The 19518-nt window shown below is 52.1% G+C and overlaps 1 protein-coding gene across 1 annotated transcript; it reads right to left on the bottom strand.

Annotated features, from left to right (window-relative positions):
* Positions 1-15055: 15055 nt before the first annotated feature.
* TLNRD1 (talin rod domain containing 1) lies at positions 15056-18055 on the bottom strand. Its single transcript, XM_040969535.1, has one exon. The coding sequence runs from the start codon at positions 16822-16824 to the stop codon at positions 15730-15732; it is 1095 nt and encodes a 364-aa protein (XP_040825469.1). The 5' UTR covers positions 16825-18055; the 3' UTR covers positions 15056-15729.
* Positions 18056-19518: the final 1463 nt, after the last annotated feature.

Here is a 19518-nt window from a genome sequence, read left to right as displayed (position 1 = left end):
AGATGGCCCAAGTTCTTGGGACCCTGCACCTGCACGGGAGACCCAGAGAGGCTCCTGACTACCAGCTTCAGACCAGCTCAGCTCTGGCCGTTGCAGTCATTTGTGGAGTGAAATAACAGATGGAGGATCTTTCTATCTCTCCTTGTTTCTGTATAAACTCTGCCTTTTAGATAAAAAAAAATAAATATTTAAAACCAAAGGGAAGAGTAGGGAAGGCAAGAATAGAAGAGAAAAAAAGAAAGAGGACTGAAAACATAACCAGGGGTATCAACATTACAGTGCACTGGTTCAAGTCCTGGCTGCTCCAGCTCTGATTCAGCTCCCTGCTATAGCTCCTGGGAGGGCAGTGGAAGATGACCCAAGAGCTTGGGCTCCTGCCCCGTGTGGGAGGCCTGCATTGAGATCTTGGCTCCTGGCTTCAGATCAGCTTAACTTCAATCACCGTGGGCATTTGGGGAGTGAGCCAGCAGATGAAAGACCTCGCCCTGTCTCTCCCTCTCTCTTCAGTGATGTTTTTCTAAACCTTTCTGAAAGATTCAAATAAATATTTCTTTTAAAGAATTAATGAAACCAAGGGCCCGGCACGATGGTGTAGTGGTTAAGGTCCTCGCCTTGTACGCCCAGGATCCCATAAGGGCAGTGGTTCTAATACTGGCAGCTCCACTTCCCATCCAGCTCCCTGCTTGTGGCCCGGGAAAGCAGTCGACGACAGCCCAAGCCTTTGGGACCCTGCACCCGCATGGGAGGCCCGGAAGAGGCTCCTGGCTTTGGAATGGCTCAGCTCCAGCTGTTGCGGCCACTTGGGGAGTGAATCATCGGACGGAAGATCTTCCTCTCTGTCTCTCCTCCTCTCTGTATATCTGCCTTTCCAATAAAAATAATAAAATAAATCTTTAAAAAAAGAATTAATGAAACCACCATGCAAAAGAATATAGATAGAGTAACTTCTTGGCAGGACATGTACAGAAAGAATGAAGGATGGAGGGAGAAATTCAGAGGACATCTTTGATTATGGGGACTTTCTGATTGTGAAACAAGCTATCCATGATGGGTAAGCATTTTTACAACACACACACAGTCTCTAAAGAGATAGCCCTCTCTTTAGAGAGGGTCCACTGAGGCCCAACAAAACCCTCCCCCAAATCCCCATATCAGGAACACGTTACTGAAGCAGACCCAGTCACCGCTTCCTGACACCAAGTGGCTCCTTCACACCCCCACCAGCTGCCTTGTATCACAGGTGCCTGGCCATGTGTGGCCACTTGGCTGTGTCACAAGCCCTGAGGCATCCTTTGTGGGCTTGATCACTGTGGAACAAGCCAGCTGGCTTTTCCCATGCAGCAGGAACAGAGGTGGTGCCTTCCAGATGGTGTGGATGCCCCCAGCTTGGGTCGGTCCTGGAGTAGCCCTGAGTCACACCACCTCTGCTTCCTCCCTATGCTATGCTGCACTTATGCTTAGTGGTTAAGTTGCTAAGATTCTCAGGGTTAAATCGTCTACCTAGTCTGGCATTTCTCAACTTTGCTACTCGGTTGTACAATCATGAGGGAGCCCTTTTACCTAGTCCAGTGGCCAAGTAGCTGGAGGCATGACCCAGGCACTAGCATTAAAACTAAAAAAGAGAAAGAGAGAGAGAGACAGAGACAGCAAAGGTTTTATTTATTGGAAAGGTAGATTTACAGAGCTAGGGAGAGAAAGAGAAAGAAAGAGATCTTCCATCTCCTGGTTCACTCTCCAATGGCTGCAATGGCCAGGGCCGAAGCCAGGAGCCAAGAACTTCTTCCAGGTTTCTCAAGTACCCGGGCCATCCTCTGTTGCTTTCCCGGGTACATTAGCAAGAAGCCAGATAAGAAGCGGAGCAGCTGGAACCTAACCCTTCACCTTTGAAGGTAATTTCACAGGAACTTTCCACAAAATGATGGTACTGACTCAAGCACATCTCAAAGGGAGAAACATATTTTCATAGGCAATCAAGGTCTGTAGTTCTCAATTTTAAGAATCCTCAGTATATGCGTGTGTGCATGTGTGTATATCTATTTAAAGATCCATTTGTTTATTTGAAATATAGGGCTAACAGAGAGAGGGAGGGAGAGACAAAGAGAGAGAAAAGGCCAGATCCTCCCATCTCCGGATCACTCCCCAAATGGCCACAATGGCAAGGCTGGGCCAGACTGAAGCCAACAATTAGGAACTCTTCCTGGACATCCTACATAGACAGCAGGAGCTCCAGGACTTGGGTCATCTTCTGCTGCTTTCCCAGGAGCATTAGCAGGAAGCTAGATCAGAAGCCTAACAGTTGGAACTAGAACCAGTACTCATGTGGGTTGTCGCTTAATCCACTATACCATAGACAGGCCCCGGTGACATAAAAATAAATACTCAGTGAAATACATTTGGTGATGTTAGAAGCACTCAAAGTGAATCATTCACCTTGCAAGGCAAGGAGTTGCTAAATGATGACGGTATCACGGGCGTACAAGGGTAGAGGAAGATCATGCTGCCAGAATAAAGAGAAAAGCATGGCTAGGAACTCAGCATTGTTTTGCGCTTCACTGTACTCTTGTCCCACCTTTGTCCCAAATGAGCTCTGGGTCTTCCACCAGCAGCTTGGAACCACTAATGAAGGTGGCAATGCAAGTCAACTGCCCATTTCCCGGAACATGATGTAATATCCAAAGACTTCCAAGTGGGGCCAGAAGTCGCAGCTTCTCGGGACCACTGGAGCCTTCAGCATGGTAATGTAGCAATGACCAAGTCCTCTACTTTCTTCCAGTTCCACAGAAGCCTCAAGACCTGGTTGTTTCTTCTTCTTTTTCTAAGATTTATTTATTTTTATTGGAAAGTCAGATTTACAGAGAGAAGGAGAGACAAAAAGATCTTCCATCCTCTGATTCACTCCCCAAGTGTCTGCAACAGCCAAAGTTGAGCCGATCAGAAGCTAGGAGCCTCCTCCTGGTCTCCCCGCTTGTGTAGGGTCCCAAGGCTTTGGGCCATCCCTACTGCTTTCCCAGGCCACAGCAGGGTGCTTGTGGATGGGATTTAGAGCAGGACACGAACTGGTGCCCATTTGGGATCCAGCATGGAAGGCGAGGACTTTAGCCACTAGACTACTGTGCCGGGCCTAACACCTGGCTATTTCACATCTACAGAATTTTTCCCCAAAGCTATAGTATGGAGAGAAAATAAAAAACAATGCACAAACACTAACCAGACAAAACATACTGCTCAAGCATTCCTCAGGCTATTGATGGTGACAGAAATGACACCCAGCCCCCCTCTCCCCAGGATATCCCCAGCTTCTCTCCTGGGAGGCACAAGTCACCACGCATAACCTCAGCAGTTGCTTTTTTTGTTATTGTTAATCATAAGTTTCAGTGATGAGTCGGATGTGTTGGCTGGGAACCAAGTATGACATCCCTCCAGGGTAAGGACAGCAAGGCAAGGTCTGAAGTTGATGTCACAGCCAAGACCACAGGGACAAAGGGCAGAGAGAGGTCAGCGGTCCATTCTGAGGGTGCCGTGTCTTAACTTCTGGCCCCAGAAACTCCACCTGGGAATGTCAGCCTCTGAGCCTTCCAGGATGGCAGTTTCCAGCAGTTCCTGCTGAGAAACAAGCACTGGGCATCAGGCTGTCTGGCCCAGAGCAGGCTTCCCTGGAGCTGCTGGCTGAGACAGCGGCCCAACTCCATGGAGGCTGGCAGTGGGCACGGCCCCCTGACCTAGTTAGGTGGAGTTGCAAGATGGGAAGGAAGGTGTTGGGCAAAAAATGGGCTGTCAGTGGGAGAAATAAAACAGAAGATCGCGAGCCTGCTCTCAGAAGCTATGAGCTCATCTCCAGGCACTCCCACGGCAGGCAAATATTGGGGGGGCAGGATCGGAGGGGTGGGGATGCCGGGTGGGGAGAGGGCAGGGAGGCCCAAAGATAGAAAGCAGAGCGTAAGCTATGACTGCTTGCCCTGGGGCAGCAGGTCGCTGGACTGTGTGGCCAACCCCTGTGGAGAGCAGGACCATTACAAACTGCATCCTCTGCCTTTAGTTCTTGCATACTTCGGAAACTGGAAACCACGGTTTCAGAGAAGCTGGGGTACCCCTGGACCCCACACCCCAGCCCTGCCCATGCTCTGTCCTTGGGACCCAGGGCTCAGTGGACACTGCCAAGAAGACAGATGATGGGAACAAGTCGTTTCAGGTTTTTGACAATCGGCGGCAGCCGTTCTCTGCGGTCACTCTTTCCATCTGTTTAGTATTTCATGGAAACCAGAATTTCAGGTCGTCAGGGGTTTGGAAACACTGGGCTGGAGCAAGAGGGTAGGGCACGGAAGGAAAAGCTGAAGTAATTGAGTAGATACAATGCCTATGTTTTCCATAATCCCTTTTAATTTGGAGAAGATACTGGCAATGTTAGAACTTCAGGCAGTGTCAACCCTCAGATGCAAGAAGAGTTCAGGAGATGGGTGGCTAATGCAACTTCAAGACAAGGACCCCAGTGCGCATTTTACCACTGACTCTGAGGCCTCAGTTTCCTGGGGGAATGGGTGCAGCTTAGCACAACACCCCCTGTTATTCTTTAAGGCTCCATCTTACACTCCATCTATGGTGGCCCGGCAGTGGCGGGGAGGCGGGTAAAGCCGCTAACTCACCCGACAGCCTGGCTGAAGTGCCCTATTACAGCCCAAATCCGATTATGGAAAGTCATGAGTAATTTCTGTGTGATAACAATGATGGGATTGAAAGCCAGGACTCACTCCCTTGGTCAGTTCTCACGCTGCCTTCAAGGGCTCCCGTGGGACTGGGCCTCTCGGTCCGTTTGTGGGAAAACGGCTCCTTTTTCCAGGGTGGCGTGCTGAGCTCAGACCCTTGCATGAAGCCCCCAGCCTGGAGCCCACACTCAGCCAGAGCAGCCGAGGGAACGGACCTGGATCCAGCCAGGGCCAAGTCAAGGGCCCCCCTAGAACTTTACCCAAATCTCTGGGGGGCGCCTGTAAGGACCTTCCAAGGCAGCCCCATGCTGCAGCATGGACAAACAACCCTGGTCTCTGTACTCTAGAAGTAAGCTGGGTGCAAGGGGTGGCTGGTGGCAGAGAAGGATGGGAAACACGGTTCATGTAAGAAGGCCAACAAAAGCCACAGCACAGAAGTGGAGGCCAAGGATGGGATGCAGGGAGGACTGTGCTCTGAGGAGGTCTGCACCTGCTCGTTCCAGCAGGATGCCGTCGAGACTTTGCACAGTCTGGGGACTAGGCTGGCTCCACCAAGGAGCTCACTGATGGATCCTGAGAAAAGTCATGAAAACAGTCTCATTGGGCCAGGCTAAAACCAGGGAGACTCATCTGGCCACATGGCCCAGGGAAGGGTGTTCAAGGGCTGGCAGGTGCAGCTCCACAGAGCAGAGAGGCTGTAGGTGTTGGAGGGTTGGGAAAGAACTTAACTACCAATCATGAGACATGTGCACAAAGGGAATGCTAATGAAACATAAGGTGGCTTCAAAAAGATTGTGGAGATTGGCATTTTATGAGACTGCTACCTGCCACGCCCACATCCTATGTGGGTGCTTGTTTGAGTCCTGGCTGATTCTCTAACCATCCAGATCCTTGCTAACGGCCTAGGAAAAGTAGCAGAAGATAGCCAAAGTGTTTGGTTGCCTGCCACCCATGTGGCCCTGGCTCAGCCTGGGCCATTGATACAATCTGGATAGTGAACCAGAGGATGCAAGATCTTTCTCTTTTTTTTTCTGTAACTCTTGTGAAATAAATAATAATAAAAGTAATAGGGCCCAGTGTGGTAGCCTAATGGCTAAAGTCCTCACTTCACACACACTCCGGGATCCCATATGGGCACCAGTTCTAATCTTGGCAGCCCCGCTTCCCATCCAGCTCCCTGCTTGTAGCCTGAGAAAGTAGTCGAGGATGGCCCAAAGCCTTGGGACCCTGCACCTGTGTGGGAGACCCAAAAGAGGCTCCTGGCTTCAGATTGGTGCAGCTCCAGCCCTTGTGGCTGCTTTGGGAGTGAATTATTGATCAGATCTTCCTCTCAGTCTCTCCTCCTCTCTGTATATCTGACTTTCCAATAAAAATAAAATAAATCTTGAAATAATAATAATAATAAGGTGGGGGGGGAAAGGAGTTGAAAATACATGTTTGTTTTTGGTGCAAAAATTATTTTGAAGTCCACAATTCCTACATAATATTCTTCATATGTTGTGAATAGGATATTTCATTACTTTTGGGTCACTCCCAAACCCCAAGTGGGAGCCATGACCTCAGTGTGGGTGTCCTATGGAGATGACGAGAATACCTAAGCCATCACCACCTGCTGCTTCCAGGAGTCCACATCAACAGGTGCCAGTGACAGGTTCCAGTGCTCAGAAGCAAACCGAGGCACTCCAACATGGGACATGTCACCTGCTCCACAAAAACCATTTACTGGTACCTACAGTCACTCATACTTCTCATTTCATTTTTTTTCCACGAACTGTTTTTTAAAGGTTTATTTATTTTTTATTGGAAAGGCAGATATACAGAGAAGAGAAGAAGAGAGACAGAGAGGAAGATCTTCCATCCAATGATTCGCTCCCCAAGTGACTGCAACGGCCAGAGCTACGCCGATCTGAAGCCAGGAGCCAGGAGCATTTCCAGGTCTCCCACACAGGTGAAGGGTTCCAAGGCTTTGGGCCGTCCTCGACTGCTGGATGGGAAGTAGGGAGCTGGATGGGAAGCAGGGCTGCCAGGATTAGAACTAGCGCCCATGTGGGATCCTGACGTGTTCAAGGCGAGGACTTTAGCTGGGACCTTCCATGGACTTTTAACAGAACTACCTTCCTATTTCTATTCTCGGAAGCTTGGTAGGTAGGACTGGTGAACAGTACCTTCGTTCACGCAGAAATGCTGGGGGCAGGCCCATTATGGGTTAGGCAACTCTGTTAGTTACTGGAAATAACTCTATTAGTAACTACATCCACCCACCCATCAGCTGTGCTCGACACTTTATGGGAGGGATGTTGAGGCAGAGACCTCTACACAAAGCCCCGGGAGGCGCTCAGGCCAGCAGCTGACCTGTAGGCCCAGGAGGAAAGCTGCAGGAATACTGACCAGTAAGGCTGACAAACAGCAGGGTTGAGAAGTGTCTCAAAAGGCAGGGAGACTTCATGCTGGAGATGCATCCACTCGCCACAGTCTACCAACTGACGATGCAGGGGTTCATCAGACAGACCTGGATGCCTACCTTTGTCCCTCACTTAGTACCGCTGTAACCACTGGGCAGGTGGTTTCAATCCAGCACCTCACTTGTAACATGAGGACAACTCCTCCATGTCTGAAAAGGTTGTCTTAAAGATGGAAGGACAAAAGGGCATGAAAATGATGAGTTCAGGCCTGGCATGGTAGCCTAGTGGCTAAAGTCCTTGCCTTGCACGCATCAGGATCCCATATGGACACCAGTTCATATCCCAGCTGCTCCACTTCCCATCCATCTCCCTGTTTGTGGTCTGGGAAAGCAGTAGAGGATGGCCCAAGGCCTTGAGACCCTGCACCTACCTGGGAGACATGGCGAAGGAGCTCCTGGCTTCGGATCGGCTCAACTTTGGCTGTTGCAGATGCTTGGGGAGTGAACCAGCAGATGGAAGATCTTTCTGTTCTCCTCCTCTCTGTAAATCTGACTTTCCAATAAAAATAAATAAATCTTAAAAAAAAAAGAAAATTAGGAGCTGAAAAACACCAGCTGTTATTTTCATTAGATGGACGTTTCTTGCCCATCCTGGTGCCTTCCAGAGATGACAGAGATGGAAACCACTGACAGTCAGGAAGGGTCCTGGTCTATCAGTCAGCCCTGTTCTCCCAACCAGATGCATCTTCAGGGTCCCTGGCACTGGTCTACGTGACTCGCAGAGATGCCAGCCAGGCCCACAGCAGGCACCCTGGTCCCACTGGCCCACCAAGGTGGCTCTTTTGGATGAATGTGATGGGTGGGGGACTATTCTACTTCCTATAGAGAAGTCCTAGCCCAGCCTCACTCTGCAGCATCATCACCCCACAATTACAGAGCAGAAAAGAAAATGATTCCTGGAGTCAATATTGTGGCAGAGCGTGTAAAACCCCTGCCTGCTATGCCAGCATCCCATATGGCCACTGGTTCATGTCTCAGCTGTTCCACTTTGGATTCAGACTCCCGGTTCTTGTTCTTGAGAATTCAGCAAGAAAAAGAGTCAGGTGTTTGGGTCCCTACACCCACTTGGGTGGCCTGGATGGAGTTCCTGGCTCCTGTCTTCACTCTGATCCATCTGTAGCCATTGCAAACCATTTAGGGAGTGAACCAGTGAATGAAAACTTGTGTAACTCTGCCTTTCAAAGAAATAAAGATGCCTTTTAAAAAGAGAGTGAGCAAGAAATGCCTACTGGAGAGTGCTGAAAAGTCCTTGGGGAGGTTCCCAATATCCTGGCACTACCCAGAAGCTCCAGTAAACGCGGTATACACAGTGGGGTTTACGAGTAGCTCTCTCTGTCTCTCTCTCACACACACACGCATGCACATACCATACAGGAGGGAAAACACAGCTGAAGCAATTAGAAAGTCCTTGCAAAAATCTAAGTGAACCCCCAAGAGTCACTGCAGAATTCACTTCTCAAACTACTCTGAAGACGGGAGAAACATCTGACAGCTCTCTGCCCTGAGATCGGACAACCTACAGACACAGACACAGCATGGGATTTCACGCACGTTTACAGGGGGAAAGGATTAAATGGGGGCATTTATAACTTTTACTTTTAAAATGAATAACCCTCCTATATCCAAGCAGGACTCGGCACCATGTACCAAAAAGCATTCCTCAACGTTAAAGAGAAGATGCTGAAGGGTGGGCATTTAGTGTTGCCATGACGACACCAACATCCCTGCTGGAGTCTTTGGATTCATGCTCCAGGACTGCCTCTGTTCCAGCTCCCTGATAAGGCACTGAGAAAGCAGCAGAAGACAGCCCAATGCCTTGGGCCCCTGCACCCATGTGCAGACAAGGAAGAAGCTTAAGGTGCCTGGCTTCAGCTCAGCTCAGCTCCAGTCATTGCCACCATTTAGGGGAGTGAACCAGCAGATGGAAGATCTCTCTCTATATATCTATCTCTTTCTCTCTGTAAATCTGCCCTTAAAATAAAAATAAATCTTAAAGTCTAACTGACATACTAGAATCACACTTAACATCTCCAGGAGCAGCTTTATTATAGAACTGAGAAGGAATATTAAGAAATCATAGTTGTCAAGAAACATGCTAAAAACCTATCTAAAGGAATCTGGTACAGTGATGTGCCAGTTAACTTTATAACAGGAAGCTGATCACAGAAAGATAAAAAAGGAGGGAGGGGGAGAGAGAGAGAGAAGGGAAGGAAGAAAGAAAGGAAGCAAGGAAAGAAAGGAGAGGGGAAGGTAAGGGAGAGATGGAGAGAGGAGGGGAGGGAGAAAAACAGAAAACCTTACTGAAAGAACGGCAGTGACTACTACTATGCTGGCCTGGCTTCCCTACAATCTGTTGCATTTCTGATGGAATTATCACTGCAGATAAACACGTGGCTGTTGGGGCTGTTGCTGTGGCACTGCACGTTAAGCTGCCACCTGCAGTAATGCCATCCCATGTGATGGCTGGTTTGAGCCCCAGTTGCTCTACTTCCAATCCAGCTTCCTGTTAAGACAGCTGGTAAAATGGCAGAAGATGTCCCACGTGCTTTGGCCCTTGCCATCAATGTGGGATCTGGATGGGGTTCCAGGCTTCTGGCCTCAGCCTGGCCCAGCTCTGGCTATTGCGGCTGTTTGTGGAGTGAACCAGTAGATGGAAGAGCTTTCACTTTCTGTCTCTCCCAAGCCCTGTCACTCTCCCTTCCAAATAAATAAGCAAATCTTCAAAATAAAATTGAAATGAAACCTCTCTCTTGCTATGTCTATTCTAGCCTAATCCAGGGAACACAGGCATGTTAGGCATTTAAACTGTCCATTATACAGTTTAACATCAGTAAACAAATTTGCTCTTAGATGATGCACTAACACATCTTAATGAGCATCCAGATTCTTCCCGATGGTCTGAAACGCTTAGCTGACATTGGTGGTTTGAAACACGTAAGGTCAGCTGGCAGGGATTTAGCAAGGCTGGGATGGAGATGTGAAACTACACCAACAGGGATGCACTCCAGCTTGGGCCATCCTTATGATGACCTTACCCCATACTAACTGCCTTCAACGCTGCCAGGGGAAGGCCAGGTGATCCATGGAAATCAACTGTAACACGAAGCATTTAAAACACTGTTTGGGGCAGCCCCACAGAATATACTCAACAACTTGGCTTTGCACTCCAGGGAAATTCATTATAAACATTTGACTTAATTTCTTGCAAGGGGAAAACAGAAGCACAAATGTTTGGATGACAAGTACAGTGAGTAATACCTTGTCTGCCTCACGGGAGTGTTCTCAGGGCCCAGTCGTGTATGTGACACCACTGTGCAAGTTAAGAGGATCCAAAGACACAGAACCAACGCTTCGGTTCCCACAGTCAAGAATAAAACCATGGGGCCGGCACTGCAGTATGGCAGCCAAAACTTCTGAACTTCCGTCTAACCCTGTGACACAGATTCACTCTGATCTTTGGGGAATGTACGGCTGGCACTGTGGCATTATGGGTAAAGACATTACCTACACACTGGTATCCTCTGTGGGCTACTCCAATCAAACCCCCTGCTAATGTGCCTGGAAAAGCAAGCGGGGACTGGCCCTAGTACTGTGGACCAGCCCCGCTCTGGCTTTGCAGCCATTTGGGGAGTGACTAACAGATGCGATGGCTCTCTGTCCCTCTCCACTCTTTCCCTCTGAAACTCTGCCTTTCAAAAACCTCAGTTTCTGAAACTGAATGGCACAGTGAGTCAGTCCTGACAGCCAAATATCTCCCAACACAGTGCTTCTCCGATGTGAAGGTGACAACCTGACCGTCCCCTGGAGACTCGACAGGTCCTCATCTGGATCCAGCCTACACGTCTACACCTCTACCAAGCTAGCTTCAGGGACCGTCCCGGTGAGTCACCAGGCTCCAATGATGATGATGATGAAAGGCCAGCCCTGGCGGCTGTCACCCCTCTGCTGACCCCTGCAGTGGGCTCTGTCACCTGCTCCATTCACTGCCCCAGCTGCAAAAACAGAACGTTCACAAGCCCAGGAGCAAAGCATTCCTGCTCGGCATTCCTGCTCGAACATTCCTGCTCCGGCAGCTAATAGGTAGGTTTTGCGTCAGGTAGTCTGCGACTCCTAGTGTTCCAGGACATAATTAATAACCCGTAAAAGAAAAACACAGAGAAAGCCATTTTGCCAGTAGTTCACTATCACACTATGTCAATTTAAGTGTGCTGGGAGATAGGGAACTCTGTCCTTGCACACACACACACACACACTGAAAAATCTGGTCATCTTTTCTGCAAGGTCCCATGGCATCCAGGAGCAATAAAGCATGTGTGCAAACAAGGACTCGCACAGACACCGCTGCCTCCCTGTAACAGAAGCCTTCTGCTATGAGTTGAGAAGGATTTAAAAACAAACATGAAAAAACCCAGTCGATCCCATAGAGGAACCGATGCTCTAGCTGGAGGATTTCTGGGGTTCAAGAAGAGCCCCCCCGCCCCAGGGTTGTGATTAACGGCCCAACAGCACTGAGTACAGACGGGAGGGATGAGGGGAGTATCAAGTCCAAGCTGCACCCCACCCCCAAGAGCACACACAGACAGCCCCCAGTCCACCTGCCACAGGCCGTCCTGCCAGCCTTCATCTCCAGGAGCAACGGCACTACTTGCTGGAGGGCATTTTAGACACAGGTCTGTCACTTGCAAACTTGTACCTGGGTGCCGAGCCATGCAGCCCCAGTCATGAGGGGTTCACCCAATCCCAGCGGCACATGCTGGCCTCACTCCCTCCTAGTTCTTGTCCGAGGTGGACAATCAGCTTGATCAGGGAACCTGCTGCCACCGAAGCTGGGAAGACAACTCACCTAGGCCCTACAGGAAAGCCCTGTTAGCACAAGGGACAGATTCAGATCTCACAGCATGTATGCCGGCGGGGAGCAGGGGAATGCAAATCAAGACGAGATTCTGCTGGAACGCAGACAACTGTCTGTACCCAACTGGAAACCCACACAGGGGCCTCCTTCAAGTCTCTCCCAGCGCTGGCGTCCGTCCGGGAGGCAGCCCATCCTGGGGAGAACTGCCGAGTCCTTCTGGGTCTCCCTGGAATCCTCCGGCAAGCACTAAGCAGAGCTCAAAAGGAAGGGGCCCGGGCAGTCCTGCTCTCAATCTCCTAGACTTGAGCGGTGTGTTACCACAGTCATGTTCACTTGAAAAAAACAGGCTTCTGTGTAAAGGAGCTGTTTCAAACTGCCAAATGTCTTAGATCCCTATGCTAGCTTAAAAAAAAAAAAGTGTCTGTAAAAAAAAATCCGATCCGACGTAACTGGTGATTTCAGAATGATAAAGACGAGCATGGGCCTGGGGGAGGGAGGGTAGGTGGAAAAATACACATAGACCTAATTTTTCGCATTTCCTGACATCCAGCCAGGATGAAGAAAGAAGGCCAAGTTTAAGACAGCCAGAAAAAGACAGAGCTGTGCTATTTTTTCTTCTGGTTAAGTCTTCTGTCTGAAAGCTGGTTTTGTCCTACTTGAGTGACTGTCAGAAATAAAAGCCTTTGTTCTGAGAATTTAACGATCATCATGTTCCTGGCTCAGCAACACCGAAGGGAGGGTCTCCAACATGCCTTGGTGGAAATCAGAGGAACTTCAAGGTCTGAGTGTGGTTGAATTCAAAAATTAAAAACAAACTAAAAAAAAAAAAAAAAAAAAAAAGATAAATCAGGCCACTTTGCTTTGGTTTCCCAGAGCCGGTATCTATACTGACCTTATTAACCCTATTATGAAACGGGCCCTTCTTCAAAAATGAAAATCTACCTAAATAACAATATTAGCAACTTAGTGCATTGGAAGAAACTTAGAATGCCACAAACCTGTGCCCAATGCCCTTGCTGAGCCACGCACCAGACATACCGAATCACGTGCAGTTCTCACACTGGGTTCTTCGAGCCTTCGGGAAGAATTCACCTGAAGACATCTGCTGGGGGGTGGGGAGAATCTAAACTTGCAGAGAAGAGGGGAGGGGAAAAGGTTAAAACATGACTTAAAAGGTGAAAGTGCTTCTTAAAGGTGGAATTATTTTTATCATCTGCAGATACACTTTCTAAATATCCCTTTGCAAAATGCTTATCGACTCATTTGGTTGGCAGAAAATTTCAAAAAGTTAGGTTTTTATCCAAGAAGATAGATGATTTGGGTTTTTGTTTTGGTTACTGTTTTTAAGGACCCTGAAAATTGCTTTTGCGAAGTGAATGAAAAGTGAATGAAAATAAACTGGCAATTGCTTTTTTTTTTTTCTAAATCAAACAGCAAATTTGCCGATTTCTGGCCGTTTCACTTTTGTCAGTTTACTTGCGATCAGCAAGCCCTCATTCCTTGTGCAAATCCAACAAAGGCAGCTAAGTAAGTTTCCTCCACAGGCGCAGGTTGTCACAGCACATGGGTTCGGCCTTCTGTCTCACTCTAACTCCTTCCTGAGCCTCCCCAAGATTTGGAAGGGGAGAGAGAGGCGATCTTCATCTTTCAAAAACTGAAAAACTCCAGTGAGTCCTAACAGGAAAACCATTGCTTCCTCACTCTTGTTGGAAAACGAACAAACACCGCTGGGACTCCAGCCCCTCACCTCCCAGTGTCAGTCCCAATGCAGGCCACTCTGATTCCGATACAGCTTCCTGCAGGGCAGGATGCCTCAAGCACTTGGGTCCTGGTCACCCATGCAGGAAACCCAGATGGAATTCCTGACTCCCCGTTTCTGGCCTTACCCATCCTCAGCTGTTCTGGGTATTTGGGGAGTGAGCTAGCAGATGGAAGCCTCTCCTTTCTTACTGTGCCTTTCCAATTTAACACATTAAAAAAGTAGTAAAAGTGTTTGAACTGTCCATTTTCAAGACTTTTTCCAACATCTGATTCAGCACAGTAAAAACAGTCTTGGTCTTACTACAGGTGTACACAGTGAATTTCACGTTTCTGTCATAAACACAGCCACACAAGCAAGGAACGCAGCACGCCCCGTCTTCCCTCTCTGAGACATGTCACAGTGACAAATGTCTTTGTTTTCCAATCTAGGGGAAACTGTAGCGGTTTCAGCAGGACAAAACCCAAGGAAAAAAATTAAACAGAATGAATTTAGAGCATGTATGGAGGTTTGTCTTTGCTTTTTGAACCCTCATGGCCCTCCCAGGCCTCAAACACGCCAATCCGTTGTGCATTTCGTAGGAAAATATTCAACCTATATTCCTCATCACCAAATTAACTTTTAAGCCAAAAATCTGTGCAGGACATACTGTAAGTAAATGTCCATCAAGGCATTTCTCAAACACAGAATCAACCACAGCATATCACAGACAGAGATCACGAAAGTCAGCCCATCTCACCATTATGCTGTGATGGTTTTAAGAAGCCCTTGGCATGAAGCTTTTAGAATACCTCTCCCTCTGCTCAGAAGTCTACAAGTCATTTCTCAAGTCACACAGAATCTGTCTGAAGAGATCTGCTTACATTTGCTCTCACTTAATGGACAGGATTTGCCCAGAGCTGGGAAGGCTGGCTCAGCATGGCTGGGAAGAGCAGGTGCTTGCAGCACCTGGCAATGACTGAAGTCAGCCTGGACCACCGTTCATGACCAGGGAAGGCAGAGAAGAGACAAAAAGAAATAAAGTGACTGACTTTCCAGGAGCAACTGAAGGCAAGGAAAAACCCACACGGAAAGCCTACCCTGGCCACCCTACACACTCCAATCACATTTGCGCCACCTGACTTTAAACGCCGAATCTTCCACAGCCATTTCTGGGTCTCTAGGCTGTGCTACCACTGATGGAGTCAGGAGTTTGGAGGAGGCCAGGGCCCATCAGGATCCCTGGCAGGTGCCACACAGAGCACACAGCATGCAGAACCCAATAATGACTGCAAAAACCCATCTGAGAAACATAACATTTTAATAGATGAAATAAATACTCCAGTACATGCAAGGTAAAAACTTGACATTGAGGGGAGGGGAAAATCACTCTATAGTGTAAATTCAAAAATAAAACACGCTCACAGTAGCTTCCCCCATTTGCAAATCACATAGCCAAGTCAGACTCTTTCCACACCAAGTATACTCCTAATTCAACACGATTGCATTTAAAAAAAAAAAGACATACAAAAAAAAAAAGGTAGCTACATCCACATCTAAGGAGTGAAAACTGAGGTAACCTTTTTTTTTAATTAAAACAACAACCAAAAAGAAAAATAAAACAGGGACAAAGAAACGAGCCCATGCCCTCCTTCCTGCCCACTGCTAACATTTAGCTGGGAAATTCCGGAAGACAGACAGGTTGGTTGGGGTGGGAGAGTTGCAGGGCACTGCCACCAACGAATCATCCATCTTCTGGTTTCCAGTTCCTGGGTGCATGCAGGTTCCGGGGTGGGGGTCCCTGCGGCCCCGCCTTCTGGAAGGTTAGTGCCTCGTTTGTGGGGCACGGGAAAGGGAGCCATTCACCTCTGACTTCTTTGGTATAAATGGAGAGGGGCGGAGAGTTAAGCATCTTCCTTCAGTCTGGGGGTGATGGTGGAGATGGGGTAAGTGCCAAAGTGGGGAGAGGGGTGGGACGCTAATTCACAGAATTGGAATTCACTGGCGGTAAAGTCCTCGGCGAAGACCTCTCCCTTAAAGCCTGAGATAGCAGGGTGCAGCCTTCAGACACGGCACAGGCCGAGTTCCGCAGCCTCTCCCTGTGGTCCGACATCTTGGCGCCCCCGTCGGGGTGCTGCGCCAGATCCCTGAGGCACTGGGTCAGGAGCACGCAGGCCGACACGACGCTCATGGCACCGCCCAGGATGGCGGTCTGCACCGCCTTGCCCTCGGCGCTCACAGCCGCCGCACGCCCCAGGAACTGTGGTTCCGTGGCGAAGCCCACCAGGGCGCTCACGGCCTGCACCAGGGGCCCGCTGAAGAGCGCACAGCGACTGCGCGCCAGCTCGCTGGGCGCCGCCTTCACCTCGCGCACACACGCCAGCAGCGCCGAGGCGCTCGTGCTCATGCACTTGACGCCCAGCTTGAACTGCTCACGGGAGAAGCGGTCCCGAGACTTGTCGCTGGCCAGGGCGCACGCGTCCGTCAGGAACTTGAGGTTGCGCGACAGGCCCTGTGACACCTCCAGCAGCAGCTGCGGGGTCATGTCGGCCAGCGGCGTGGCACGCAGCACGGCGCAGCCCTGCTCCACCTCGTGGCGGCAGCGCGTCACACGGTAGCGGTCCACCAGCCCTGGCTGCGCGGGCTGCGCACCCGGCGTGGCCACGGCCGCCAGGTAGGCCGCGTGGGCCGAGCACTCGGTCAGTGACACCACCAGTTCGCCCAGCTCCACCAAGCTGTCCCCGGCCTCGCCAAAGCGGCCCATGTTGAGCTGGCTCTGCACGTCGTGGGTGAGGATGGACAGCCCCTTGGTGCGCGCGATGATGGTGTCCCGGCACTGCTCGAAGGATTCGGCGCCAGCACACGAGGCGGCGGGGCCCTCAAAGAGCACGGGCCGCGCCTCGCTCGACAGCAGCAGCAGGTCGGCCACCAGCTGCATCTTGCCCTTGCAGTGGTCGCAGACGGACACCAGCCTCTTGCGTGGCAGCGAGCAGGCCCCGCCAATGCCGCCGGCACTCGCAGGAGCCAGAGAAGCCGCCTCGCCACTGGGCTTCCCGCCGCTGCCGCTAGCCATCGCGCCCGGGGGGCACTGGCATGCCGCTGGGGAGCCCGCTTCCACCACTGCGGCCGCGACTCAGCTGGCCAGGGCCGCGGTGCCGTCCCCGCACCATCATGCCATCCACCGCCGCGGGCGGAGGGCGCTGGGTGGTGGTGGTGGTGGCTGGGGAGCGCAGAGGGACTGAAAGCCAGGGAACGCAGGAGGCTCTTCGGGGCGCTGCGCGGGGCTGTGGCGTTGGGCCTCCCAAAGGGCTTGCAGGAATCATGAACTGGGGCACGGTGCACTCACAGTCCGCGCCCCTCGTCTCCGGGTTGCCACCAGCCAAGTCCCTTCTGTAGAGCCGCCGCCACCGCCGCCTTCCTGGGCATGGCCCGACCCGGCCACCGGCGCTGGGAGGGCGGGACGGGGAAGCTGGGAGTTGTCCTTCCTTCCTTCCTTTCTTTGAAACCAAAATCCTTCCCTCGGGGAGGAGGAACGCGGGGTGGCTCGGTGAGCTGTGTTGCGCTGTCAGGCGCCGCGGGGCCGGTGGCGCACGTGTGCTCCGGGTGCCGGGATCCCGTCAGGCGGTGCTGGCTCGCGACGGCGGCTCCAACTGGTGCTCCGGGACTCGCATCTCCTGCGTCCTCCTGCCCTCGCCCGAGCGGAGCAGTGCCGGCGGCTGCGGCTGCGGGCTCGAGGGTGTGGCCGGCGCTGTGCACCGAGTCAGAGTCAGGCGGGAGCCCGTCCGGATGGATGGCGGCACGGCGGCCGCCCTGCTCTCACTGCGCGCCCGCCCGTCCGCGCGCCACGCCCGGGTGTGCCGGGCTCCGCGGCGGCCCCTTCCCGCCTGGCCGGCTCAGAGCGCGCGGCCCGGCGCCGCGGCGGCACGCCCTCCCCGACCGCGCGCCCGGCGGCCGGCCGCTGGCTGTGGGCGCAGGTCCATCCTCGTCGCCTCCTTGTCGCGAACTGGCGGCAGTTGAGGTCTCTCGAAGCCCCGGGCCCCGTGCATCGGATGTCCCTGCGCGCCTTTCCACCCGCCCCCCCAACCCCCGGCGGCGCGGCCAACTCAGAAGGTCTCGGACGCACTGCGGCCACCGGCCCGGGCTCCGGCTCCTGCCATTTTTGTCCACCGCCAAGTTCGCCAGCGAGAGGGGACGAAACTGAAAGGAAGGGCGGGGGCCGCGGGGCCAGCGCCCGCCTCTTCCAGGCGCGGCTCACCTCGGTGCGCGGCCGCCGCGAGCTTCTCCCCTCCGGTGCGCGCCTCGCCCCCGGGCCCGCCGCCGCCCGCCGCCTCGGCCGTAACCTCTCCGGAGCCTATAGAAAGCTTTTGTGTGGCGTCACCGCCTTTCGTTTAAATCCCGCTTCCTCCTCTCGCCCTTCCTCCCGCCCCCTCCGCCGCTCCCGGATGCTTGCGCGATGCGCTGCTCCTCCCCCGGGAAGCTGGGTGGCTGCGGGAGGACGCCACCGCCCGGCGCTCCTGCCGCGGCTGCGGGGCCTGGTGGTCTCCGACCTGACTCTTTTCAGCCCCGTTGGCTTCTCCCAGACCCCAAGCTGCGCGTCTTGGAGTGCAGTGCGGAGTGGAGGCAGTCCCGCCCTCGGGCCGGGGGTCCCTGCGCACCCGCGTGGGAGGTCGGGGCGCCGCCGCCGCTCGGCCTTACGTAAGCTCTCGGTCGGCCGGGGGCTGCGCGCCGCCTCCCAGGCCCAGTCGGCGCGCCTCAGAGCGGGGGACCTGTTCCTGGGCCGAAGGCCAACGGCCGGGCACTCGCTGGGGTCTGGTCACCACGGCTTGGGGGGCCTTGGTCTGCTCTCCAAGCGCGCCTCCTCTTGCCTTTGTTGGGTTGGCTCCTCTTCCCTCCGCGGGGTTCTGGCTGGCGGTGTGGGGCAGAGGAAGGAGAGCTTTGCATCCCAAGTCCGTAGAGAGTGACCTAGAACTAAATATGCCAGAGGGGGGAGCTGAGGGTTAGTGCCAGCGCCGGCCTTGAACTGGACTTCCTGGGGCCAGTCCTTCTCCGGCATTGAGGGGCCGTGACCTTGAGCAGGTTCCTTCTGCACTTCTGCCCACTGCCCTGCTGGGGGGTCTTGCCTTTTTCTTCTTTTGTGTAGTGGAGTAGTGGGGCGGGGGTGGGACAATTAAGTAAAACCAACAGCTTTTGGAGGGAACCTGTGACCCCAGCTGCACAGATAAGGAAATCCACGCTGGCTGTAGTGGAGTGCCCACCCCCACAGCTGCCCCTGGGTGGTGTAGTCAGGGCGCTGTGCCTCCGGAAGTGGTTGTAGCAACAGGACTTCTCCCAGCCATGTTGGCTTTCAGGCCTTCTACTGGTCCTGGAGGTGAGACACAGCGCATCTGCTGGTGGTTTCCTCTGTCTGGAGCCCGGATCAGTGGCCTTTTTTTTTTTTATCAGCTGATTATAAAAAGTGACATACCCTGCATGTGCAGCTTTAAGAAGGAACTGTGGGGGTGGGTTGTTCATGCATGAACCCGCAGCAACAGGTGCATGCCTGACTGGAGGGTTAGTTACCTTGCTTTTGCCTTTGAAAATGCCCTTAACTTTTACAAGATTTTTTAAATTGGGTAAACGCAGATTTACCAAGGGAAGGGGAGACAGACAGAGGAAAAGATTTTCTATCTTCATTTCTCAAATGGCTGCAACAGATCCAGAGGCAGGACCCAACGCCTTGGCCGTCCTCCATTGCCTTCCCAGGCCACAGGCAAGAAGTTGCATAGGA

This window comes from Ochotona curzoniae, unplaced genomic scaffold (assembly GCF_017591425.1).
Source record: "Ochotona curzoniae isolate NIBS_2020 unplaced genomic scaffold, NIBS_Ocur_1.0 scaffold_4701, whole genome shotgun sequence".
NCBI classification, from domain to species: Eukaryota; Metazoa; Chordata; class Mammalia; order Lagomorpha; family Ochotonidae; genus Ochotona; species Ochotona curzoniae.
The sequence above is the reverse complement of the archived record's forward strand: the minus strand, read 5'-3'. Positions and strand labels throughout refer to the sequence as shown.

Bases quoted from the DNA above. Each gene is read 5' to 3' on its own strand.
- TLNRD1 (XM_040969535.1), bottom strand. From the start codon at position 16,824: ATGGCTAGCGGCAGCGGCGGGAAGCCCAGTGGCGAGGCGGCTTCTCTG.